Raw genomic sequence first — 25,150 nt, 5'->3', positions numbered from 1 at the left:
TTCTAGAAGCAGAAAATTAGTCCTCTGGAGGGTCTATATTGTAAGCGCGAACGCTTAGGTTGTCGAATATGGCATGATCGACACCTGTTAAGTGAACCGCAAGTACACCGAACGCTGGAAACCACAAAATTCGAAATCCCGATTCGGTAAAATTGGCCCTTCTGTGGTATAGCTCCGTAAGGTAAGTGTGATAGTTACGGACCTTAGGGTTAGGGTGCGGGTTAAGGTAAGTGCATAGATAGTAATGTATGTAAGGGTTAGAAGCAGGGTTTTGTTAAGTGTATGTGTTTGGATTATTTATTTTGTTTGGGTATAGCTTATTAAGGTAAGTGTGCGATAGTTACGGACCTTAGGGTTAGGGTGTGGGTTAAGGTATGTGCATAAATAGTAATGTATGTAAGGTTTAGTGTAGTGTTAGAAGTAGTGTTTAGGTTAGTGTATGTATGTGGTTTATTTATTTTGTTTGGGTGGGTAGTATGTAGCGAGCGGTGTAGTGGGAAGTATTTTTATTTTCGTCACTGGGTGGAACGGTGTTGGCCAAACAAGACAATTCAGTCATCTATATTTCCACGTTTTGAGGTTTCAGTGAATTGTGCGTTCGCTTAATAGGTGTCGATCATGCCGTATTCGACAACCTAAGCATTCGTGCTTATAATATAGACCCCCTCTGGACCATTCTTTAACAAACATTTCAAGCTTGATTCCTTCTCTAGGTCTAGATCAGGCTTTGCTAGGACCATTCTCCAGGGGCTCCTGGACCCTTCTCTTTCCAAGTCCCAGATGTTGTGAACTAGGGTAATCTATCCATTTAGCTATGGCTACTGCAGCAATGATCAATATGATGAACACAGTACTGTTGCATAAGTAAGCTTACCATAACAGTAGATGTTCAAATGATCACTGCTGCAGTAACCGCAATGTCCTTTCTTTCATCCCTTCTTTTTCTTTTTGACTTTACAAGTCTTTGTTTATATGTATTTATTTTTACTCCTAGCTAAGTCCTCTCAGGTTCAGCCTCCCTCTCCCAATTAGCATGAAAGCTCTATAAGTGCGTGGCACTCAAACCAAACAGTTTGAGGCTGTGGAAACTGTCCTAATGCTTTGAAAGCTGTCAGTCTGTTATATCCTTGACAGGATACAACTATATGGTTTAGGCTACTGCAGCAGTGATCATTTGAGCATTTACCATTATGATATGTTTGCTAACAGAACTGTATTCTTCCTGGTTTCTTCTTATTTAATTTTTGATTCAGGATCTACTTACACAGGTCTCATCTTGTATTCATTGGCTTCTGCTGTGTTTCTCCTGCACTGAACTAGTCACACTCATCACATGCCACAGGTTCCTCTCTGATCTTCTACTGGGAATGTGCAAAGGCTTTTATACCTCACCCAAGCCCTACACCTGCTACCTAACCAGCCAGTGTATTGTCATTCCCTGTTGTGAAGCACACTATTCACAGGCTGCAGGTTAAGCCACACAGTCTATGCACAGGTGTTTAAAATGAAGAGAAACTAAATGCAACATGCATAGCTGTACTTCCAGAGATAAAAAAAAAAAATAATTGTTAAGGGAGGTTACAATATCATTGTTGCAGAGAGTGTCTTTTACTGCTCTAGTGTCTTTTACTGCTCTGTCAAACCCTGCCTCTTGATATCTGTCTTGCTAGTGTTTCTTATGCATTAGCTTAAAGCAGGGAGGATTCTCACACTAAAGTTCATTGTTTGCAGGCTGTGGGATGCAGTTAAAATGTTCATGTTTACAGAAAGTTAAAATAAAGAATGGTTTCATATACTGAGTTTATATCCATTCCTGAAGCATATAAACATATATTGTTAGACTTCTTTTTTATGCATTTTTCTGCCCCCATATCTGCTGACCATAATGCCAGTGCCATGGCTACCTGCACGTTCCCTGCTAGAGTGAATGTCCATTTTTTCCTCTATTTAACAAGAACAGTCCAAGGCATGGCCATCAGCATTGCAGCCATGAGGAGAATTTCACTTTAAATTCGCAACCCTACCCCCATTTGGTGACTTAGGCTTAAGCACCCATGTTACCAAAGAGGCTAAGTGTGCTTACTAAGCAGGAACACTTGTTTTGCGAGAGCTACCAAACCTGGCTTGAGTAGCCTTGTCAGCATTGCTGCCACAGTTATTGTCTAGCTGACACGGTCTTGCCGCTCTTTACCTCCAGAGTGATATGGCCAACAGATGGGGAGCCACCAAATCCTTCTCCTTCAGCAGGCACAGCTGCAAGATGCCATGCATTTCCCACTCTCCATCTCCTTTGAGGTTTCCAGCACTGGTGACACAAATCAAGGGAGGGTCATCATTGTTGAAGTCAAGGCTTTATCCTTTTACACCACAGAGCCAGGGTTGCTTTCAGCCTTCTTTGTGCAGTGAATTTGTGTGTCAGGTGTCATGTGTTCAGTAGTTGGGTTCATGTAGCAACCAACATCATAAACAGAGCATGTTGTCTTCTCTTGCAAAAGTATTTAAAAACTGCCTGCTGATGTAATAGAGTGATCTTAGCATTGTAACTTATCCAGATCTCAGTACTTTAACACAGTACTTTAAAACTAGCAATTGAAACATAGAGCTTCTTGAATGTGATTATTAGTTACTGGTGGGGAGGGTCTAAAGAATAAAACAGTCATTGAGTGCATTGCTTCCTTTGGTATGCACCTGACCATGCATTTGCAACTTCTGGAGCCTCACAAAAATAATACAGGGCATAAATAACATGTCCTGTGCAGACCACATTAAAGCCCTATCCCTGTACTTGGTCCTCTACAGACTGCTGAGATGCCATCTTTGCCTAGCATACAAAGCATCATCTGATCCCACACCGATGGACCTGATGCACATCCACAAAACAAACAGCTTCAGAGTTACTCAATCTAGGGGCCTAAACCTCATCTGCATCATAAATAATACATGTTGTAGGGACAGGCATGTGTCTCAGAGACTACCTCTTCTCTGGAACAGGTTTCACATCCTTGTGAAACAGAGCTCTTCCTTAACCCAATTCAAGCTTAACTTGGACCAGTAGATGAGGAACTGGAATTTTGCTGCTGATCTGGCTCCTGTGTTTCCATTAGATAGAGGCAGAGCCTGTAAATGTTTGATCACCCATTCCCAAGCCTACATATATCCATTAAAATAACTTTACAGTATAAAAACTTGTCAGGCACACACAGTTGTGAAGCATGGTTACACTTAAAAAGGCCTCATGGGGGAGTTAACCTGGTAATCACCTATGAACCTATAAGTAACACTTTTCTCAAAAATGAGATTCTGCATTCAGTGTGTAAAATTGCTTTTCAGTTAATACAGAGGTATTTCCACTTTATATTTCATATTGTAGGTACATAATCTTGACATTTTGGATTGTAAGTATTGAAAAAAACACCAAAGTTATAGTCAAACTTGAATTACAGTAATACAGTATCATACCTTTGTTAACTTCCCGTCAGTGTCCCTGACATTTCAGAGCGGGTTTTTGTTTACAACACCTCATGGCTATAACCTCATTTTAAAGAGGATGTTAGAATTCTGTTTATTTGCATCCTAAACTGTTTGCTGCTTTCCCAGTATAAATAATTCATGGAAAAATATTTGATGTGCAAAGGAAGATTAATGCCTTAATTGCATTGTTATCTCTTTTGCAACCTTTTTTTTGCCAGTGAAAATATGAAAAGCAAGATCTGATGTTGTCATTTTCATTTCTTTCCTCAATAAATAGGTTTAGATCCGATCCATGGATCTGACTCGGACACTTTTATGCAGTCTAGGATCTGACTCTCATGCTCCTCCCTTTACCCACAATGCCCCTGATCACTGCTTTACCTCAGATCTTGTTTGCTGTTCTAGCGATTGGTCAGGATTTCCCTCTCTCGACCTATAAGCAGTTTACTGGTTAATTGTGAGTGATATAATATATTTTTTCTTACTACTAAATCTCTTTTCTTTTCTCAAGTGCCTTCCTCTCTTTACCCTTTTTAGAATTAATTTAGACTTTTTCTTCTACTTACTGTAGACTCTATCCTACCATCATTGGTAGATTTTCTCTTTTTTTATTAAATCTCTTGCTGGTATTTTCTCTTCCTTTCTTTTCTTTTCTTAAAAAAAAAAATAAAATATTTGCTTCTTCTTAATTGTTTTTGGATTGTGGTTGTAGTATTCTGGTATGGCAGACAAACCTACCTGTTTCAAGAAATGCACTTCCTGTGGGCATAAGATACCCAATTCTGATGCCCACAGGGAGTGTGTGTATTGTGTGGGCCCTGCTCACCTTCAGATTTCATGTGGCATCTGTGCGGGTTTTAATGCAGGTTTGAGGGCAGTCAGCGAGAGGAGTAATAAACTAATTTTAAAAGGTTTATTGCCTGCTTCTTCTTCTGCAGTTCCTTCTTCAATAGGGGCTGAAACCCCCTCGAGAAGTCATAAGGCTTTGAAGATGAGGGAGCCTATAAAGCGCTCCCCTGTCTGATCTCCTTCTTTGCTCTGAGTTCAGAGCCACCTTCAAAGATAAAAAAGGCCTCAGATCCAACATAAGTTCAAAAAGGTTTTGGATCCAACTTTGTCAAATCTGATCACATACCGAGGCAGGTATCCTTGGATCTGGTCTCTGCATTTCTCTCAGGAGCCAGTATCTCTGAGATTGAGGTCTCCTTTTCTGCAGGAGGCTCCAAAAAAGACTTCCCGTTGTCCCTCAGCATCCTCCTCCATCAGGTCTTCCCAGAGTCTTTCTGAGCATGATGTGGATATGATGATGAGAAAGTTCTTTAGAGCTCAGATCCAGATGGGGGGGTTCCTTCAGGCTCTGTGTCCCATTGTTTCAGGGAATCTGCAACCTTCACACCCTTTAGTGACTCCTTCTGTGATCCAACCTTTGGTTTCAAGCTGTCAGATCCGAAGATTCTGAGAGTCGAGGTGTCAGATCCGAGAATGTTACCTTCCTCAGCTTGATTCATTCACCTCTGGGTGTTTCTGAGCAGAATGTTTCAAAGAGCTGAAGGGTTGGGTCCAGGGGGGATGACTTCAACTCTGAGGGTTTCAGAGCTGTTGCTCCCTTTCAGTGCCTCAGCATTGGACAGCTCAGGTCTGATTCCCTTCTTGAGGGCAGAACCTGGAGGGAGTGGAACATTAGCTGATCTGAGAGCTTCAGCTCAGGGAGGCTGATTTCTACTTCTCCTGGATCTTCTGCCTTTGAGGTAGTGAAAAGGGTTTTCTCCCATCCAGGGGATTCTTCGGCTATCACCTCTTCAAATGCTGTTCCCATTCTTCTTCTGGATTTGAGTGCTAAGTCTCATCATCTTACTCCACAGGGACAGCTAACTGTAAGAATTTCCAGACAGTCCCTGCACAGGGACTTTCCTTTTCTTCCAACACTTCTCCAGAGTATCCCACTGAAGAGGTTCCTTCGAAGAAACTATACAAAAGGAGGCGCTTAGATATCCCTCAGGAATCATTGACAGAGAACACTGATTTTGATGAATGGGAAGGGTCCCCCAGATCTCCATCAGAAGATGCCTCATTTGGAGATATTTTAGAAATCCTTCACCAAAAAGGTGGATGGTCTTCCCAGAATCCTTTTCTGGAGGAATCAGTGCTCCTGGAAGATTTTGAGTCTGGCCCATCTACATCTTAGGGTACTTGCCCGGTGGATGAGTTTGTCAATCTTGTCTTCCACCAGGCATGGAAGGAGCTGGACTCAGTAGAGCCCATCCCCAAATGTCCAGACAAGATCCTCAGTGCACCACCAGACAGGTAACATTGATCAAAGGAGATTCCTGTAGATGCCATGGTTATTGCAGCAGCCATGAAAAAGGAGGTAGCTGAACAAAGCTTCTCTGCCCATCCCCCTAACAGAAAGTCTAGGGCTTTGGACAGGTATGGAAAATGAGTATATCCATCAGTGGCCTTTGCTATATGATTGCTGAATTACATAGCACATTTTACTAGGTTACAGAGGGACTTAGTAAAGGAACTCTCTAACCCTGCCTCTGGGTCCCTGTCGGCAGAGGAAGTAAAAGCTTATTCTTCATGACCGGCCACCCTACATTCTTTATCGAACACATCTATGAGGTTAATGTCTCATGAGATTGAAGGTTCCTCATGGCCACACGTACAGGCATATCTATTAGGAGGCATTGTGTGACTTTGCGGAGCCCTTTACAGCATCATTCCTCAATGCTGTTTTTGATGAATCCTCACTTTTTAGGCCCACTATTAAAGAGACACTTTCCTGTAGTGAACAAGATGGAAAGACCCTATCTGCCTTAGGAATCCATTTTTCTACCCGGCAGAGATCTTTCTCAAGAAATCAGCTCGGTGGTAAACCGGTTTGGTTTAGGAAATCTCAAGGGCCTTTTCAAGATTCAGACAAAAAATAAAAATAGTATCTGGAACCACAAGCTTTGGGTATAAACTTTAATATTATTAGTATTATTATTATTATTATTATTAAACTTTATCCCCAAGGTTTGTGGTTCCAGCAACTATTTTTTATTTTTTGGCTTATTCACTATTTAATAGTTCTGGACTTATCACTGACACCAGGTTTTGCTCTGTTTGTCCTTTTCAAGATTCACAGGGTGATTTTTCTTCCAGAGGCAAAGGGGGAAATAATTGTAATACTGGAAGACACCTCCTATGCAGCAGAGGGGGCCTGGAAAATCAAGGGTCTTAAGATTCTTTTTCGAACAGACCCTTCCAGGATTCCTGAAAGGTTGCCTGACTGTTCTTCTCTGGAGACAGTCAGGAAACACTTTTCTTTGCACCCAGAAGTGCAGCCACCATCACAAAAGACACATGGCTGCAAAGAATCATATCCAGAGGATGTTTTATCCCTTTTACAAAATCCACCAAGGATAAGAAAGAGTCTTCCAAATGTTCTACCCAATCAACGGGAGCAAGCAGGCCTGGAAATACAAAAGCTGCTATGCAAAAGAGTCATCGAAGAGGTCCCACCAGACAAGAGATGATCTGGGTTTTACTCAATGTTCTTTTTTAGTGCCAAAATAAACGGGACCTGAGACCCTTTGTGGGTCTCAGTTATCTAAACAAACTCATAAAGAACTCCAAATTCCAGATGGTCATGGCTTAGTCCATTCTGCCATTGGTCCATAAAGGTGACTCAGTGTGCTCTGTAGATCTGAAGGATGCGTACTGTCACATAAAAATGAACAGATGGTCCCAAAGATTCCTTCACTTCTAGCTTGGAGCCTGTCATTATCAGTTCAGTGCCCTGGCCTTTGGTCTCACCACAGCCCCCAGGGTGTTCACCAAATGTATGGCAGTGGTTGCAGCTCATCTTAGACTGCATGGATTCATGATGTTTCCTTATGTAGACAACTGGCTTTTCACTGCATCAACCAGGCATCTATTGATAACAGCCAGAGACTGTCTTCTTCAATTGACTTACTTTCTAGATATTACCATAAATCTTGCAAAATCCAAACTTCAACCATTACAAGTGTTGGAGTTTATGGGGGTTTGCCTAGATACAGTGAATCTTCAAGCATTCTTACCACAGAGCAGAATTCTTACCTTAAAGTTACATGTCAATCAGGTTCTTCTCGTCTTTTTCCTCCAAGCCAAACTGATTTTATGAGCTCTAGAATTGATGGCTGCTGCAGTCTGATTAATACCAACAGGCTTGTTTTCACATGAGGATCCTTCAGTGGACTTTATAAGTGCAATAGTTCATTCTACACCAACCCTTACAATTTCCATTAAAACTGTCCAGGGTATGCAAGGACTCATTATTATGGTGGATCCAATCCAACAAGATTTGCCAAGCTCGCCCCTTTATCCTTCCTCCATCCATATCCATGCTGACTACAGATAACTCCCAGTTTGGGTGGGGGAGGGGGCATTACTTGGGATGGATTGTTCAAGGCATGTGGACCCCAGTAGAGACCAGTCTGCATATAAATGTCCTGAAGATGAGAGTGGTCCAAGGCATGTGGATCCCAGTAGAGACCAATTTGCATATAAATGTCCTGAAGATGAGAGCAGTCCTATTAGTGTTACAGGCCTTCCAGAACTCTCATCCTCTGGGGACAGTTGCTATTCAAGTGGACAATATGTCACTGGCTTTGTGCATCAACAAACACGGGGGAACCAGATCTGACCCTCTTTGCTGAGAAGCAGCGAGAGTGTGGCAATGGGCAATCTCATCCAACCGCTTTCTTATAACGATGCACATTCCAGGGAAATCAAATGTACTAGTGGACAGGCTCAGCAGAACTATTCTGATGCCTCACGAGTGGTCTCTCAGTCAGTGGCAAACATGATCTTCTACAAGTGGGGTCAGCCATGCTGTGACCTATTCATCTCTACCCTCAACAATAAGTGCAGCAGGTTCTTTGCCCTATCCCCCCCAGGGACACTCACTGAGAGATGCTGTAGTCCACATTTGGCCCTCCGACCTTCTTTATGTTTATCTTTCCCTACCCCTAATTGTCAAGTTTCTTCAGAAAGCTTTCAAGTTGAAGAGCAAAGTAATTCTCATTGCCCCCTTTTGGCCTCGGCAGATTTGGTTTCCATTCCTTTGGACTTGCCCAACATGTCCTCCATGGACACTGGACCCCAATCCAGATTTCCTCTCACACCATCAGGCCTGACTCATCCGGACATACCAGACCTCAAATTGACCGCATGGTTTCTCCAATTCCAATGATGGCTAGACTTTCCAGGCCTTCCTCTCCTGTTTGAAGAATTTTGTTTACATCTCAGAAACCCACTACAAGAAAGATTTATAAAAGTAAATGGAAGAGATTTTCCTTATGGGCTCAGCAGAGAGATTTGTATCCTTTCTGTGCTCCAATCCCTGCAGTCTTAGAATTTCCAACATTTCTTTTACAAGGTGGGGCCAATTTCTGTTCTTTTAAAGTTCAACTGGCTGCCATTTCAGATTTTCACCTCGGAGATTATATTTCCCTTTGGCATCATCTAGGCTGTGTAAGGCATTTCTTAAGGGTACTTTTTTTTCCTAGGCCACCTATTAAGGACCCTATACCACCCTGGATCTTAATTTAGTTTTACAGAGTCTCATACAGTCACTTTTTGAACCCTAAGCAAAGGTGGACCTCATCTTTCTTTCTTGGAAAACAGTTTTTCTTGTTGCCGTAACTTCAGCAAGGCGAGTCTCTGAACTCCAAACTCTGTCTTCGAAACTGTCTTACTTGACTTACTTGATGTTCCATAAGGACAGAATTGCCTTGTATATGAATCCATCCTTCTTAGCCAAAGTTGCATCAGAAGCAAACATCAGTCAAGTCATCAATTTTCCAGTTTTCTTCCCTAAATTTGAGAATTAAGGAGAATATATGCTGTAGTCTTTAGATGTACATAGGAAACTTGGTTTCTATCTTCATAGAATAAAGGAAATTAGAAAGACTGATTAATTATTCATTTCCTTTGCCAAATACAAATTGGGTAGGCCTGTCTCAAAAACTACAATAGCCAAGTGTATAACTAATTGTATTTTTATGTATACTCCCTAAAAGGATTGACCTTGCCAAGACAACCAAAAGCTCATTCAACTAGGTCAATGGTTACATAGGTTCATAAGTTCATAGGTGTGTACTAGGCTAATGGCCCTGGGGCTTTTACAAACCTAGCCCATAGAAGTGACCTGGCATTGTGCCAACCATTGTTAGTTCCCAGTGCCTCTATCAAGTAGAGCCAGTGGAGTGATCCCTGGGGTGAACTTTCTATTTCCCATCCACTCATCAAGATTTCTCTTGAAGAGGGCTAGTGAGGTGCTGCTCTGCTTGACATGTATGGGAGGTCAGTTCCAGACCATCAGCAGTCTCTGGGTTATGAACCCATCCCTCCAGCATGTTCTGTTGATTGTGGTAATGAGGTTGAGGTCTCTGGAGTGTGTGGTGTGAAGAGATTGGGATTTCTTTAGATGTAGCATTTCTAACAGAGCTGGGTCAGACATGGCTTTGTAAGTCAAGCGGAGATTGCCTCTTAGTAGACGATATGAGACAGAGAATAGCTGGAGGTTTTGAGTCTGTCCATGTACGACATGTGTTTTAGGCCTAGGATCCTCTTTGTGGCCTTTCCAGCTGTTGCAGGTGTCTAGTGAGGTACATGCCAAATTGGGCATTATACTCTATGATTGGTCTAATGAGGGAAGAGTAGAGAGAAATGATGACCTCTTTCTTCCTGGATGCAAAACCCTTGGTAATGAGATGTGCCACATAGAAGGACTTTCTGACCACAGTGGCAGTGTACTGGTCGAAGGAGAGATTGCTGTCAACCTTTGTCCCCAGATCTCTTATAACGCCTTCAGTGTTCAGTGGGTTCCCATCGATGTGGCAATTAGTGGGAACTGACTTTTCCCAAAGGGGATGATGATGCATTTTTTTGGCATTAAACTTAAGGCCATGGTTTCAACACCAGTCATTGGTCTCAGTGAGGCCTTTCTGTAGGATGTCTGCATCACTTGGGGAGTTAATAATGACTCCCAGCTTGCAGTCATCTGCAAATTTGGTCAGCCAGAGTCCCTCCGTGTTGGCCTGGACTTCTGAGAAGTAGATGCTAAACAGGAGAGGACCCAGGACCGATCCCTATGGGACTCCACTTGTGACTGGTCAGCAGCCTGACTTGGAGTCCGCTACTTTCACACTGTGTGTTCTATCTGTGAGCCAATTTGCAAACTACTTAACAATATAGGGGTTGATGCTTAGTTTGGTGAGTTTATCATTAATTCCTGAGTGAGGAATGGTATCAAATGCCTTGGTCAGATCAAGGTAGAATGTATGAACTGCCTTACTTTCATCCACTGCTCTGGTGACTAACTCAAATAAGTTAACCAAGTTGACCAGGCATGATCTACCTTTCACAAAATCAAATTGCGTGGGATCTAGAGTTTGGAGATTCCCTATATCTTTGTTAATTAGGTCCATGATGATGCGCTCCATAGCCGTACATATCAGACTCATCAGGCTAATGGGGCGATAATATCCAGGGTCTGTAGTCACTTTCATCAGGCTAATGGGGTGATAATATCCAGGGTCTGCAGTCACTCCTCCTTTATTGAGAGGGATGACTGTAGCAGTATGCCATTCGGTAGGGACAAAGCCTGAGGTGAGGCTGTGAGTGAACAGAGCACACAGATGTGGTGCCAGTTCACTTTGTAATTCATGTAGAACACAGCCAGGGATATTGTCGGATCCCACGGAAACTGTATTCTTGCCCTTAGACAATGCAGCTTTAACCTGTGCTGAAGTAATCCAGGGTGCCTGGTATTCTTCCGGTATTGAGATTGGCTCTTTAGGGGGTGAGAGAGAGGTAAAGTTGGCACTGAATCCGTCGGTCAGTATGTTGGCAATATCTGTTGCCTCAGTATAGGAGGTACCATTGTGCAGTAACTCAGAGGAAATCTGGGTATTGCCATGGAGATTCTTGATATAACTAAAGAAGGCTTTATAGTTGCTTTTAGTGTCTGCTGCAATTCTGCCTTCATCTGCTTTTTGGTCCAGAGCTTCCATTGATGATATTTGTGCAGCTACCACTCAGTATAAAGCTCATACCTTTGTGGCGCATTATAAACTGGACTTCATCTCCAGGAATAGAGCTGCATTTGGCTCTGCGATACCCCAAAGCATCCTTCGCCACCCAAAGTTACTGTAGCTGGGGACTTTGTCCCATTTATTGAGGAACAAAATAAAATGACAACATCAGATACTTAAATTATATACTTACCATGACAATGTATCTGTGTTGTCTGTTGTCATTCTTCCTCAACTTCCTTCCCACCTTCCCCCTTCCTTGACTTTGAGAATGATCTGATTGAGGTTGTCAGGAACCATTGTCCCAGTTTCAGCCCCTGTTCTGTTCTACTTCATTTTTTTCTATCAATATTATCCTAGATCCTGGATTTGCTCCCATATATTCAGCACATCGGGCAATGAGTGCCCTTCAGCACTAACACTCCTCAGAGGGTGCACCACACACTCGCGTGTGTGTGCGCACACACACACACACACACACACACCTAGGGCCAATTTAGAGTATTCAGTCAACCTACTGCATGTATTTGGAGTGTGGGAGGAAACCAGAGCACTCAGAGGAAATCCACATAAATACAGGGAGGGCATGCAGACTCCACACAGAAGGCATCCCAGCCGAGAATTGAACCGGAGAACCTCTTGCTGTGAGGCGACAATGCTAGCCGGTACACCATTGACCAGTATTATGGTTATGTTATATTTTTCAAATATAGCTTAAAGGAAGCAAACTTGATCTGAGGTAAAGCATTGATCAGGGGCATTATGGGTAAAGGGAGGAGCTCAAGAGTTGGATCCTAGACTGCAAAAAAGTGTCCAAGTTGGATCCGAGGATCGGATCTGAACCCATTCGTTGAGGAAAAATTAAACTGGATAACACAGATGCATAGTTATGGTAAGTACATAACTTAAATTTAACATGTCACACTTGCAGATATTTCCAATGGATTTTGTTCAGTTTTTCAGTCACATTATTTCTTTATTGGCCTCAAGAAACCCTTTGGATGGCAGACAGTCATTTGTAATATCTGTTGTAATTTCTTACATATGCAGTACACCGTATTTGTCAGTGTGCAGCATTGGGTTCCACTACCTTTCCTTGAAACCCTACTGGTCTGAACACAAATGCATGGCAACTATTGCACAAAGCTATTTTCTTGAATACACATAACATTTAAACACCTACTCAAAGAGTCAGCTAATTTTGTACAAATGTGATATTCACAAAAGTGCATAAAATGATTTTGCCACCTATAGTCTGACACCAAGGGTGCTTCAGCTCAAAGGAAAAAGTGAGACATTATTTTTTCTGATTTGATTGCTCTTTCTCTAGGATGAAGCAGTCACAGAGTACACTGCATAGTGTAATATTTGAGCTCAAACAAACTGCTATAAGCAAGAAAACAAAACGAGGATAAAAATATATTGAAGAAACATGCCATACTGTGGGAGAACCACTGAACCTTTGCTGTAATATATCTTGATCTGAAGTCACTGCATTATGGAAAAGCTGTTTTTGTGAAGCAGTCAGTTCAGAGAAATTATTTTTCTCTGAGTGGTTTTCAGTGAATTCCACCTTACCAGACTCTGTGTCATTGTGTATATTGACTATAACCACTGCCACAGACATGGGCATTGAGTAGTAAGACATTGGCGGTACATATAGGTGTAAACATTTTATCTTTTCTCTCATCTGAAGAAAGGGTACAGTTTTAATGTAAGATGTAGCACCTTGCTCGGCACAACTGACCTGATGCTTTCAGTGAGACAGATACTTGAGAAGAAGCTAAAAATGAGAAAAGAGTCTTAACTGGACATTCCTGGACTTGGGGAAAGCATATGACAATGTCCCAAGAAAGCTGATTTGAGCAGTTTTCCGATGGTTTGAAGTCCCAGAAGTACTGGTAGAATTAGTGCAAACTATGTACAAGGACCCAATGACTTAAGTATGAACAATGTTTGGTCTCACAGAGGAGCTCCCAGTGGGGGTACATACATTAGCAAACAGGTGGAAGGAGACAGGTCAACAAAGATAAAAAATTGTGGCATTACAGGGAGACTCTAAGCAACAAGTTCAGCACAAAGGATAGGGGGATGGAATGCAAAACTGAAGTCACATGGGATGAAACTGTGTATAGTTAAGACAGTTGTAATGGCAGCAAGTGGGGGAAATCAGAACAAGCAGAAAACTGAGATAGGTGGGAAAGTAATGGAACAGGTTAACAGCTTTAAGTATCTTGGAGTGGTGGTTGAAGAGAAAGGAAATCTGATTGAGGATGTCAAAGCCAGAATTAGAGGGTCTGCAACCAAGTGGCATAAAGAGTCAGGTGTAGTATATGACAGAAGAATGCCAAAGAAACTGAAAATTAAGGTGTAAAAAACAGTTGTGTGACCAGTATTAATGTATGGTACAGAAAACTGGGCAGTAAAGGTAGAGAGGTGGAGGAAGCTAGAGGTGATAAAGCTGAAGTGTCTGAGATGTGATAAGATGAACACTGTGGGACAGATGAAGAATTTAGGATATAAGAGTAGAGGTAGAAGCCAAAGTAGATCCAATTGCAGAAGAGGTCAAAGAGAACAGATTACAGTGATTCGGGCACATTTCCAGAAAAACAGAAGACATTCTGGTGAAAATTATTTGGGACAGACAGGAAGAAGGAAAGAGGAAATGAGGGTGTCCAGAAAAGAGGTGGATGGATTTTGTGAGAGAAGACCTGTGACAGTCAGACACAAGTGTCAAAGAAGGCAGGAGACTGGCATTGAATAGAGAGAGATAGTGACAGCTGACATGACACCTCGACCCCATGTAGAAAATGGGAAAAAGGGGTTGAAGATGATGTAGCACCTTGTGCCTTGATTGTACACACCAGCAGGCAAACTCTGATTTTCATTTCAGTTCATGTCCATTTAGATATGCTGTCCTTCTTCACAAGCAGACTGTGGCAGTGGTGCATTGGCAACACAGCAGAAAGGAACTGAACACTTCTTAGGGTTGCAGTTTCAGTAAAGAAAGAAGCTGATTGGCTGCAAATGCACTTTAGGGTGGTAATGTGCAGGCCCACTGTTTCTGCTTAATGGTCGGTCAGAAATACATGGACAAATGTCTGAAAGGAATAAATGAAAGTTTTACTACTGCATCAAGTGGACTGTGCTGGTTACCCTGGTAGTTTAGTGGTTGCTAATGCAAGTTGTAGTATGTTAGGTGGCCATCATCTGAATTGTTTGATAGTAAAATAGATACTGTCTGCAGTTGGAAATGTTCACAGTTATAGCAGCTTGTCTGAGTAAATTGTTAATGTGATTTGCTGAATGCTTTTCAGAATTTGAAGTTAATTGTAGCAAGATAAATAAAATATTGCATGATAGCTATAGGAATCAATCAGAGGAGGTTAGAAAAGATTGGGGGGAGAGACTGGATAAGTAATTCACAAGGAAACAATGGGAGGATATATGTATGGATCTCAAACAGGCAAAAAAGTTTAGAAGATTTAGGATTTTTGTTTGGAAGTGTTTGCATAGATATTTTTATACACCAAGTAGACTCCATAAAGAATTTTTCCTCAGGTAGATGGCAAATGTTGGAGGTTTTGTAGGGAAAAAAGAGTTAACTGGGAACATAAATTTTGGGAGTATGAGTTGGCAGACTTTAAGAATTCCCAACAGACTACTCTGTCAGAAATATTGGGTGAGCAAATGGGTCTATCTATGGAATTTGTTTGTGTTGAGATACATGATCTGAATTGCCTAAACATAGTAAGGCCTTGTTAAGTTTAATTATGGTGGCTGCCAAAAAAACAGTTACTAGAAAATGGAAATCAAATTCTAAACAAACTGCATTTGAAGCAGGGGTGGCTCGTCCTATCGGACTGCCGGACTGCAGCCCTCCCACCTAGAAAATAACAAAAAAAAAATCTGTAAAACATAAAAACAAAGACTGCCTTTACCAGCAGTCCTGATATGGACAAAGAGGTAACAAAGGTACCCAGCAATCATTGCTGTGAGGTACCAGGAATCTGCGGTGACAACCGCACAGAACAGAGGAGTTCCGGACTGCTTCAGCCGCAGTCAGGACCAATGAGGAGGACTGAGCTGCACTCGCGGGACGTTTTCAGTGCGCGGGCTTCGGGTAGGTGTTTGGATTGTGGGCTTGCTTGCTGTTCAGTCGCTGGATCAAAGGTTTCATGGATCGGTCTGTTTGTTCGGTCGCTTGGATCAGTCTGTGGCTTGCTTGCTGTTCGGGTGGTCGCTGGGCATACTTGGATCAGTCAGTCTGTGGCTTGCTGTTCAGTCGGTCAGGTAGGTGAAGGGCTGTGTGTGTGTGTAATGCCCCAGTTACTATATACTGGTGGCTAGAGAGAGCAAATGGTGGTGGGTAGAGATACTAAGGCTTGAACCCTGTACCTTGTATGCAGGTGTTAAGGACCTGAATTCCCTACCCACCACCATTTGTAAAAAAAAATTGCAGATTTTTGCCTCATGTGTGATCTGATCTGTTCCTCATAATATCTGTGGTTTCTAAATACTGCAATGCTTGATATTTGATGGTGCAGTGGTAGCATTGTTGCCTCACAGCTGCAGGTTCTCAGGTTTGATTCTTGGCTGGGGTGCCTTCTGTGTGGGGTCTTCTCCCTGTGTTTGTGTGGGTTTGCTTTTGTGTCCTTCCATGTTACAAAGACATGTCTGCATTATTTCTTCATGGGCCTCTGCTGAAAATAGTTTTTTTGTTCCAAATCAGATTGTCCTGATTAACAAATGTTAAATAAAATTGACAGGCATTTGAATTTCAGACTTCAGGTTTCTGAATGTTTAATTCCTTGCATATTTGATGGTGCAGTGGTAGCATTGTTGCCTTGCTGCTATAGGTTTTCTGGTTTGATTCTTGGCTGGGGTTCCTTCTGTGTGGAGTCTGCATCTCATCCCTGTGTTTGTGTGGATTTGCTCTGTTGTCCTGCCATTTTACAAAGACATGTGTCTGCAGTATTTCTCCCTGGGCCTCTGCTAAAAAATGTTTTTTGTTCCGTCAGAAGTAAAATTGACATTAAATTTCAGACTTCATATTCTTCAGAAAATGCATAGTAACACAATCTTTTACACAACCTTTTATTTTAGCAATTTCCTAAGATGGATATCTGAAATTTGTCCTTATTTTTGGGACTGTATTACCCCCATTATTGGCTTTGTCCAGTGTTTTTGTGCTAAGGTTGACAGCTATGGCAAGAACTGAATTTACTTAATATGTTTGAGGGCTGTATTGCCTCATTACTGGGTTTGTCCAGGTGTTTTGTGCTAAGAGGTTGACTGCTATGGTGAGAACTGAATTCATTAAATGATAGCCATTTAAGTTTTCAGTCTTCCTCTCTTTCACAAAGCAGCCGATTTGGCGTAGTGGTATGTTGCTTTGACTGTTTTGCACAGGGACCTTGGCAGTAAAATGTATGGTGGTAACGCAGCATTTGTCTTTCACAAAGCAGGTGATTTGGCATAGTGGTATGTTGCTCTGACTGTTTTGCACAGGGACATTGGTAGTAAAATGTATGGTGGTAACACAGCATTTTTCTTTCACAAAGCAGCTGATTTGGCATAGTGATATGTTGTTCTGACTCTTTTGCACAGGGACCTTGGCAGTGAAATGTATAGTGGTAACACAGCATTTTATTCTAGCAACTTTCCAAGATTATACAAGCAATGTTTAATGTGTCCCTGGTTTTTGGCCTTTTGACCCCCCCCCCAATAAATTTGGCTTTTTCCATATTTCTTGTGCTGCGACGTTGAGATGCAGTAGAGTATTGAGTAGATTTTACAAGGAGCTGAGAGCTGCAGGGGAAGAGAAGTTTAGTGCTGCTTATGCTAAGTCAGCTTGCATTGTTAATAGCACAACAGGTTGTGTACTTGCTTTTGATGCAGAAGGTTGTTGGTTCTACTCCCACAAGGGGTGAATGCTGCCGTACTGAAAAAGTTAAGATACTAACTATGAGCCTGTTATCAGTTTGCCATCCATTTCCTATTGCAATATTACTAGCTTATCATTTTTAATGTAATGTAGGCAATTTATTCCTCAGGGGCATCAGACGCTTTATTTTTCGATGAAACCATGAAATATAAAGGTGTTTGCTAGCAGCAACCTCTTCATTAGTTACAGATTTATTTAATGTGGAATTATTTAGATGACTTTTTTACTTCAGAGATTGTGCATATTTACTGATAATGGTGGACTGTAGAATTGTGCATATTTACTGATAATGGTGGACTGTAGAATTGTGCATATTTACTGATAATGGTGGACTGTAGAAGTTTGAGTAGACTTATGATGGAAATGTTCTGAAGTGGGCAGTTTTGTCATTATTGGTGCATGCATTTTGTTTCATTGTTTACTGGAAAAATGTTCAAAACAATAGGAAGGTGTATCAAAGAGCACATGTATGTTTCATATGCAAAGGGCCTATGATTTGAAAACAGCCCAGAATTAATCTTTATCTGCCACTGGTAAAATGTATTTTCTTTGAATGTGGGTTTCAATGCTGTTTCAATGAATGTGAGTTTCAAGGGCAGAGAAGTTTTAATGCTAAGTTTGTTTAGCAGATGTCTTAGTGTTTGTGCTGTAAAATGCAAAATAAAACTTTCAAATGAAGTCCAAATCATCATAGAAGTAAATCAGTATGGACATTAGTGTTTATGGTAAATGGAGTGAAATAGCCAAGTAATGGATCATTGGAATGGCTGCAGGGGGAGGCCCCATGATTTTGTGAGGGGGAAGGGCGGCAAACTTAGACAGCCCCAGCTGAACTATACCTCCCAACTGTCCAGATTTTCAAAGAATGAATAGATTTTTGCTTCTTATTTTTGGTTTGTTCCTCATAAAATTTCTCGTTTTCTGGCAAAATCATTTAGGAATTAAGTCACTAAATAATGACACACTGAGTTTCAGACTTCATAACCTTCAGAAAAATGCATGCTAAAGTAAGACCTGTTGTTCTATCAACTGTCTCAGTTTATACAAGAGCAATTTTTAGTACTGTTTATATGTTCCCCCAATATATTTGGCCTTGTCCAGATTTATTGCATTAACAGGTTGAGAGGTACATGCAAATAAATTGCTTTATAGAATTAGGCATAGCCAAGCCTCTCAACTGTCCCTGATTTTGGCTCAAAATGTTGCTCTTCCCCTAATAATCCCTCCACAAAAATAGCAATTTTGGAAGAAAACATGGAGGGTTTACAATTAAGAAATAACTGTAATAATCAGAGTTATAGATTACTTTTATTTTAGAAATGCATGTAGATTCTTTTATTTTGTCAACTACTCAAGTTAACAGTACTAATATTAAAGTGTCCCTTCTTTGACAGGTTCCCAGCTGTATTGTGTGGCTATTTTATATTTTTACATAACATTTTTGGTTCATTTTTCATAAAATTGTGTTTTCTTTTTTGGCAAATTAGTGACAAATCATTAAAGACTGAAGTCAGAAAATAATGACAGACATTTGAGTTTCAGATTTCATACCATTCAGAAAATTCATACTAATGCAAGACCTATTCTATTATCTTTCTAAGTTTATAAGAGCAATATTTTAAAAATTGTCCTTATTTTTGGGCCTTTGTCTCACTTCTTTGTATGGCTTTGTCCAGATTTCTTGCTCTGAGGTTGAGAGTTATGACAAATGTGTCAGGGCCATCACAGTCAGCCAGAGACATTTCAAATTGTGACATACTTGTTGCACCCCACTCCCCCATGTAGTGACTCTGGATGTGTCGAAGCAAGGCAAGGAGTAGTTATGCAGTGTAAATGTGCAGAGTATCCCCCCCCATCCAAGGTAGACACAAGTACTAGAGTGGCTTTTCATCTGTCCTTGATTTTTGCAGAGTGGTCTGGTTTCTGTCATATTTTTGTACTGTTGATTTATGCTTATTACTCAAAGTGTCTGTTGCTCTGTGTTTAAGTAGCAATACTTTAATGACCATCATCAGGTAAGCTTGGCTGAGATCGTAAGATGCAAGTAAGCTTTAATAAGCATACTGTTAAAGAATTGCCAACATTGAAAGCCTTTCTGTTGTTGCCATGTAGAGAGTACTTAACTAGATAATGTATAGGCCTCGGGTATTGAAATGCATATGATAGCATTTGTAATAAAGGACAGGATTACATTATTTTACGAAGCTCATTACACTTGGATACTTCCAGTCATCTCTGCAGACTTTACCCGTAAACTAAACAGAATGCCAATCGTGTGGTCCATAACCTGTACAGTAAGCCTTTTAAGCAATGTATCTTGAGCTTATTTCTTGTTTGCTTTTCATTTTAACTTTGATCATGTTTTCCCCATGAAACAAGTAGATAGTTGTCAGGCAGCAGGTCTTTTTTTGGATAAGAAACATTTTTACAAGTGGGGGCATCAGAGATTTCTACTTTCAGCATGTTACTTGGTACTTTAATAAAGCTGAATATAAATTATAATTAGAACTGCAGTGCAAGAAGTGGTTTGAGTTGAGTGCTGCTTGTTTTTCTTATACTTTATTTTGACTGGCATTCCATGTATTTAAAAAGTAACTTATTTTTTCATGCCTCACAACCTTTTTGTTTCCATCTAGATATTAAGTAAGCTGTCATGCAGCCAATGCATTGAAATATTTTTATTCTTCTGCACTTCATTTTGTCTTGATTGGACTCTCATAATGACGGTTTGACACCCAGGGCAGTGTATTTAGTTAATTTTTGTGGTTTTGAGCATAGCTCCTCCCCTTTCTAGTTGGCCGCACCCCTTCCCATTGACCCCACCCATTCAGCTGTCTCCTGCAGCCCCCCTTTGATTTGAAGTCACCAGCTGCCACTGATTTGAAGTGGTGAATATTTTAACAGAGGTAAAAGAACTGGAAGTGGAATGTTTAGAAAAGGGTAGGAGCAAATTACATAGAAAAAATGGAAATTGTGGGAATAATACATACAAAAAAAATTTGGTGGAGGAGTGAGGTTTAAGGGAAGGTAAGAAATGAGCAATTTATGTAATGCTGGCTTGATGATAATTGTATAAAATAATATATTTGATGTATAATGTTTGCACCTGTGAACATGTTAACATGGTTTGTTTTCTTTTATATAAATTTAAGTTTACCTGTGTCTTACATGATAATTCAATAAGGGTATTAAAAATTTGTATCAGGATAATTGGAGGATGAAACTGAGTCTAAAAGCAGTAAAAAGCAGTAACAGAAAGAATCAGTTTCATTTAATTAATTTCCAGGGATCAGACTTATTCACCAGAATAAAGCAAGAAGCCTCTTCTTAAGATAAAAGCAAATAAAAGCAGACTTCAGTAGCAGAATTAAGTGAATCCATTACCCCTAGGTATCTAGTTCTGTATTCAGAATGTAGTGCGGAACTGCAACTTTAAATAGAATGGAATAAAAGGGCCTTGAGTATATTAGCAGAAATTGTCATTACTAGACTGAGGCTGAACTAAAAGCAAACTGACTTAGTAGTCCCCAGAGCTCAATGTCTTTAGAACACAAGACTGGCATGCCAGTAAATGAGGTTTCCCTTGAACTAAGGATGCAGATGGTAGAATTGTTCCACAGGTATAAGCAGCTGGCACTTTTAACAAGTTGTTCTTCCTTAACTACATTTTGGTTGGCAAGTCTTTGTAACAGTGACATCAGGGACTAGTTCCTTCATGGCAACATGTATTATCTTTACCTTAGTAGTATAATGTGGAAAGTGGAAAATGTCATTTAGGATTAAAATGGAGAACAGAAATGTCAGTGGTATTATAAGGATTTTTGTTAGGGTGCTGTGTCTCACAACGTGCTGCTTAATGTGCCCCCTCTGCTTAGCGTTGGGAGAGTTGAAGTGTTTCAGTGTTTCATTAGTAACTACAGGGGGATACTGTTATCAAGAATGGATGACTTGATGGGACAAGGAGGTGGAAGGAGTGGGTACAAAAAAAAATGGAAATTCCATACAAGTCTTGCCATGGGGCATGCTCAGATGTGTAGACTCTTTCTGTTTCTTTTCAGGTTGATGCTTGTTGAAGAAGAGTTGAGGAAAGACCATACACATATGCACGAAGCCATCGATCCCAAGAAGAGGATTCTTGACGCTCAGGTGGAAATTACAATGTCATTTGTCCATTTTGTACATTACATAGTTTTGCTTCATTGTGTCATGTGTCTCTGTGCTTGTGTTTTGTCCTCACATTCTCATCCCTCTGTGAATGAAGTAATGCAGCACACAGGACTAGCTCCACAGCCTGTTAGCAAAATTGGGTATGTGCTTCTTCTTAATAGGGGATGTAAAATGTTCCCACTCTGAGCTCCTCCTTTGCTGGGGTTAGAATCAGCACCAGTAACCGTGTGAATTATTTCTGCCTTACACTGTGTTTTTAACTTTAGAATTTCAGCTGGTAATGTGTTATATTAGTGGTCCAAACTCAGTTTCTTGATTTAGAATGACTACCAGTTACAATGTGAATTATTTCTGCACTGAAGTATATTTCTGGGTTTCAGATCAATGTCAGTAACAAGGTATGGTTTTTTTTCTTTTCAGTGTTGTTTCACAGGTCCTGAGTGTGTGTGCTAGAACATGAAATATGTAACCAACTGTTCCATTCTTAAGCATGCACTGCATTTACTTTCCACGCTAAAAATGTACTTTAATATGGAACTTTATACCGTTGCCTGAAATAAATATCATTTATCAATTATTTGCCTGAAATAACAGTCAGTGACAGAATATGAAACATGTCAGTTCATAACTATGATGTAATGAAGCTTAAGTCAGACCCAGTTGCCCTAGAAAGGATTTTTTCTACTTATTTCTGTAATATAGCACTCTGATCCAGGCCATTATGCCTGTAACCCAATGGCTGGTGACAGACATACATCTATCTGGGACAAAAATCAGGTTGAGGCAAGCCATTATTTTCAGATGGTTTGGATTTCACCCCCACATCAAGCATGCAGTTATTTCAATGCAGAGCAAGCCACAGGCGATCTATTGGTATAAAGGATGGGGCCCCTGTTCACAACTGTAGGCTGTAGCCCTTACCAGAAATTCTCTTCCTCACCCAAGATAGATGAACCAGTGAAGCTGTCATTCTTTCATACCATTCCTAGCTGACTCCTCTGGGACTGCATTCACCAGTTAATCATGGGCTAATCCGAAAGTGTGTACTGAGTATGTTAGAAGTTGTGCAGTATGTTCCAAATCCTTCAGCACAGTCTTGAAAAAAACTTAAATCACAAGTATCGTGAGCGTCCTTGTCAAATAGATGTAATGGATAGCTTGGGCTGCATCCCAGTTCCTATAACTTCAAGCTTGTAATGTGTTAGTTTCATGGTTTTTCAGTTGCTCCATTGTGCTGACTAATGTATAATGGCAAGGCTAAATGAGGTATTTATGCAATAATGCTTGATAAGGTTGATGGTACAGGAACTAATTTACCATCAATGATTATTATAAGACTCAGCAATACAGGTAGAGGGCTTTCTAACCCTTGAAAGGTCACTTTTTCCCTATAACACCCACTTTTCTGGACATTATTGCACTTAGAAAATGGCTTTTGTATTTCTTTCTATGACCCGGTGTGTATATACTTTATTTTTTAGAGAACAGTAACTCTAGTGTCTTACATTCTTAATTTTGTTTAATAAGGATTACTTTAGCAAAAATCACCACTTCATAACATTTTCACATCAAATTTTCAACATTTAGGCTTCAAGTCCCTGTCTTATGAACTGTATAACTGTCATTGGGTAATTATATCCAAAAATGATGCTTCTCATTGATTATGCTTCTCATTGATAATGTCAAACTGACAGTGAAATAATATTTTTAAGACCTTTTCTCCCTGATGCCCACCATCCATCACTTTCTTCTGGTATTACTTTTGAGTCCATAATGCAGAAACCCATCGGGGTTTTCTGCTTCCACTAATGTCCAGTATCCCTTTGACAGCACGAGTGACTAGTACTCCCACATTACTGTGCCACTAGAATTATATACATTTCCACTTATGAATCTGGTCCCTCATCTGTAGCATACAAGAGGCTTATTAGGAGCTGCTTCACCCTTTTGCTGCTTTCTGGTTCACCGAATCTCTGCTCGGACTCAGGCTTACAGCAGACCATTTTCACAGAGTTTCATCTCTCTGGGCCATAGAACTAGTAATGGCAAAATGATGTCCTCAGAATTGTGCAAATAAACAGGTCGTGAAATGAGGACTACTATTAATAGCATGTTAAAAGTGTGGTGTAAACATATTAAAAAATTATGAAGTCAGTGAGTAAAGAAATGACTGGACTTGAAGCATTTGTGTAGTACACATTTAAAGTGAACAACTACATATAACTTCACTATTTCATAACATTTTGTGCCACATTTTCAATGTCCCATCTACAAGCACTCACCTAATGAACTATGTATCTGTCATTGTGCATTTCTTTCCAAAAAGTGTGTTATTTTATTAACTGACTTCAGTTTTAGGTTTTTGGACAGAACTGCATCGTGACAGCGAAACTCAGGAATGGTATGTTCAAAATTTAATATAAAAATGTTAAGGAATGGTGATGCTGTAGGTATTCTGTTTTAATAAAAGTGATCAAGTTTCAGCATTGGGCAAGGAGAAACCAAGGAAAGCTATGTTCTGGGCTACTCAGCTGAACAAGGATTAGCTGTTTTTAATGCTGTTTTCCTACACCTTGCACTGGTAGTGACCTGGAAGTACAACTCAGGAATGGCTGCTCTTCTTCTAAGACCTGCCTTACATTCACATAAAACAATTATGGTAAGTAGCAGATTGGTTTAAATTTTTTTTCTGTAATACCCTGTCTGACAGTAGCTATTTTTATAGATACCGTTTTTCTTTCCTTTAAGGTAAATTACAGGATAGCACAAGATAGGTATTGCTGCATAGTATGTTTTGTAGTACTTTGTTTTGTAGGATCTTTTTATTCACTGGGTTTTATGTGATATTACTAAACCATTCTTTCTGTTCCTTAAACAGTTGGATTAATATATTTTGTAAGGCAGTTTTTCTGTTATTTGAATTTAGTGTGAACCAGAGCCATCATCTGCAGAAAGATAACTTGATTTGTCAAAGTTCTTGTCATGAGCTTAGTAGAGGATACAGAATGTGAAAGAGCTCTTTTCTATAGCTTGCTTTACTGGGTGTAGCTAGTTGGTTAGCATTAGTACCACCATTAGCAACCAAACAGTAAACTGTTCAATCTATACTTGGGTTTTTGGGCTTTGTTTTAGTTTACATGCAAAAATGTACAAGAGTTTTTTATACAGAATTTGGATACTGGTTTAAGTTGATGACAGAATGTGAAAGTTTCTTGGATAGCCGGGATATTAGGTTTAATATTAATAAAAAATACAAAATGTACAACATATGAATCTGTAATTTTTTGTTTAGTATCACTCAAACTCAGCAGAGTTGGATTTAAGAGATAGTGCATAATTTGGATGGTGTAGTATGAAACAGCTCTGTTGAGTTACTGAAGTTCAGCATCTATACAGCTAATAGAATGTTAAACATTTTATATCCCATTCAGGTTATTGAATATACTGTTAATGTCAGTAACCTGACGACAAATGTAGTGTGAAAGAGCTCCTCCCATAG

At 40.3% G+C, this 25,150-nt stretch overlaps 1 protein-coding gene across 1 annotated transcript in view; it reads left to right on the top strand.

The window, feature by feature from the left end:
• The window catches only part of SYNGAP1 (synaptic Ras GTPase activating protein 1), a 2,730,366-nt gene that overhangs the window by 2,330,611 nt on the left and 374,605 nt on the right, over positions 1 to 25,150 (top strand). Inside the window, exon 16 of the mRNA XM_044083521.1 lies at positions 21,543 to 21,630. Coding sequence (XP_043939456.1) covers positions 21,543 to 21,630 — 88 coding nt within the window. The remainder of the gene's footprint in view (positions 1 to 21,542; positions 21,631 to 25,150) is intronic.

This window comes from Protopterus annectens, chromosome 9.part0 (genome assembly GCF_019279795.1).
Source record: "Protopterus annectens isolate FY-2018-M chromosome 9.part0, PAN1.0, whole genome shotgun sequence".
Lineage (NCBI taxonomy): Eukaryota > Metazoa > Chordata > Ceratodontiformes > Protopteridae > Protopterus > Protopterus annectens.
Note: the sequence above shows the minus strand (reverse complement) of the source record. Positions and strands in the feature narration are given on the sequence as shown.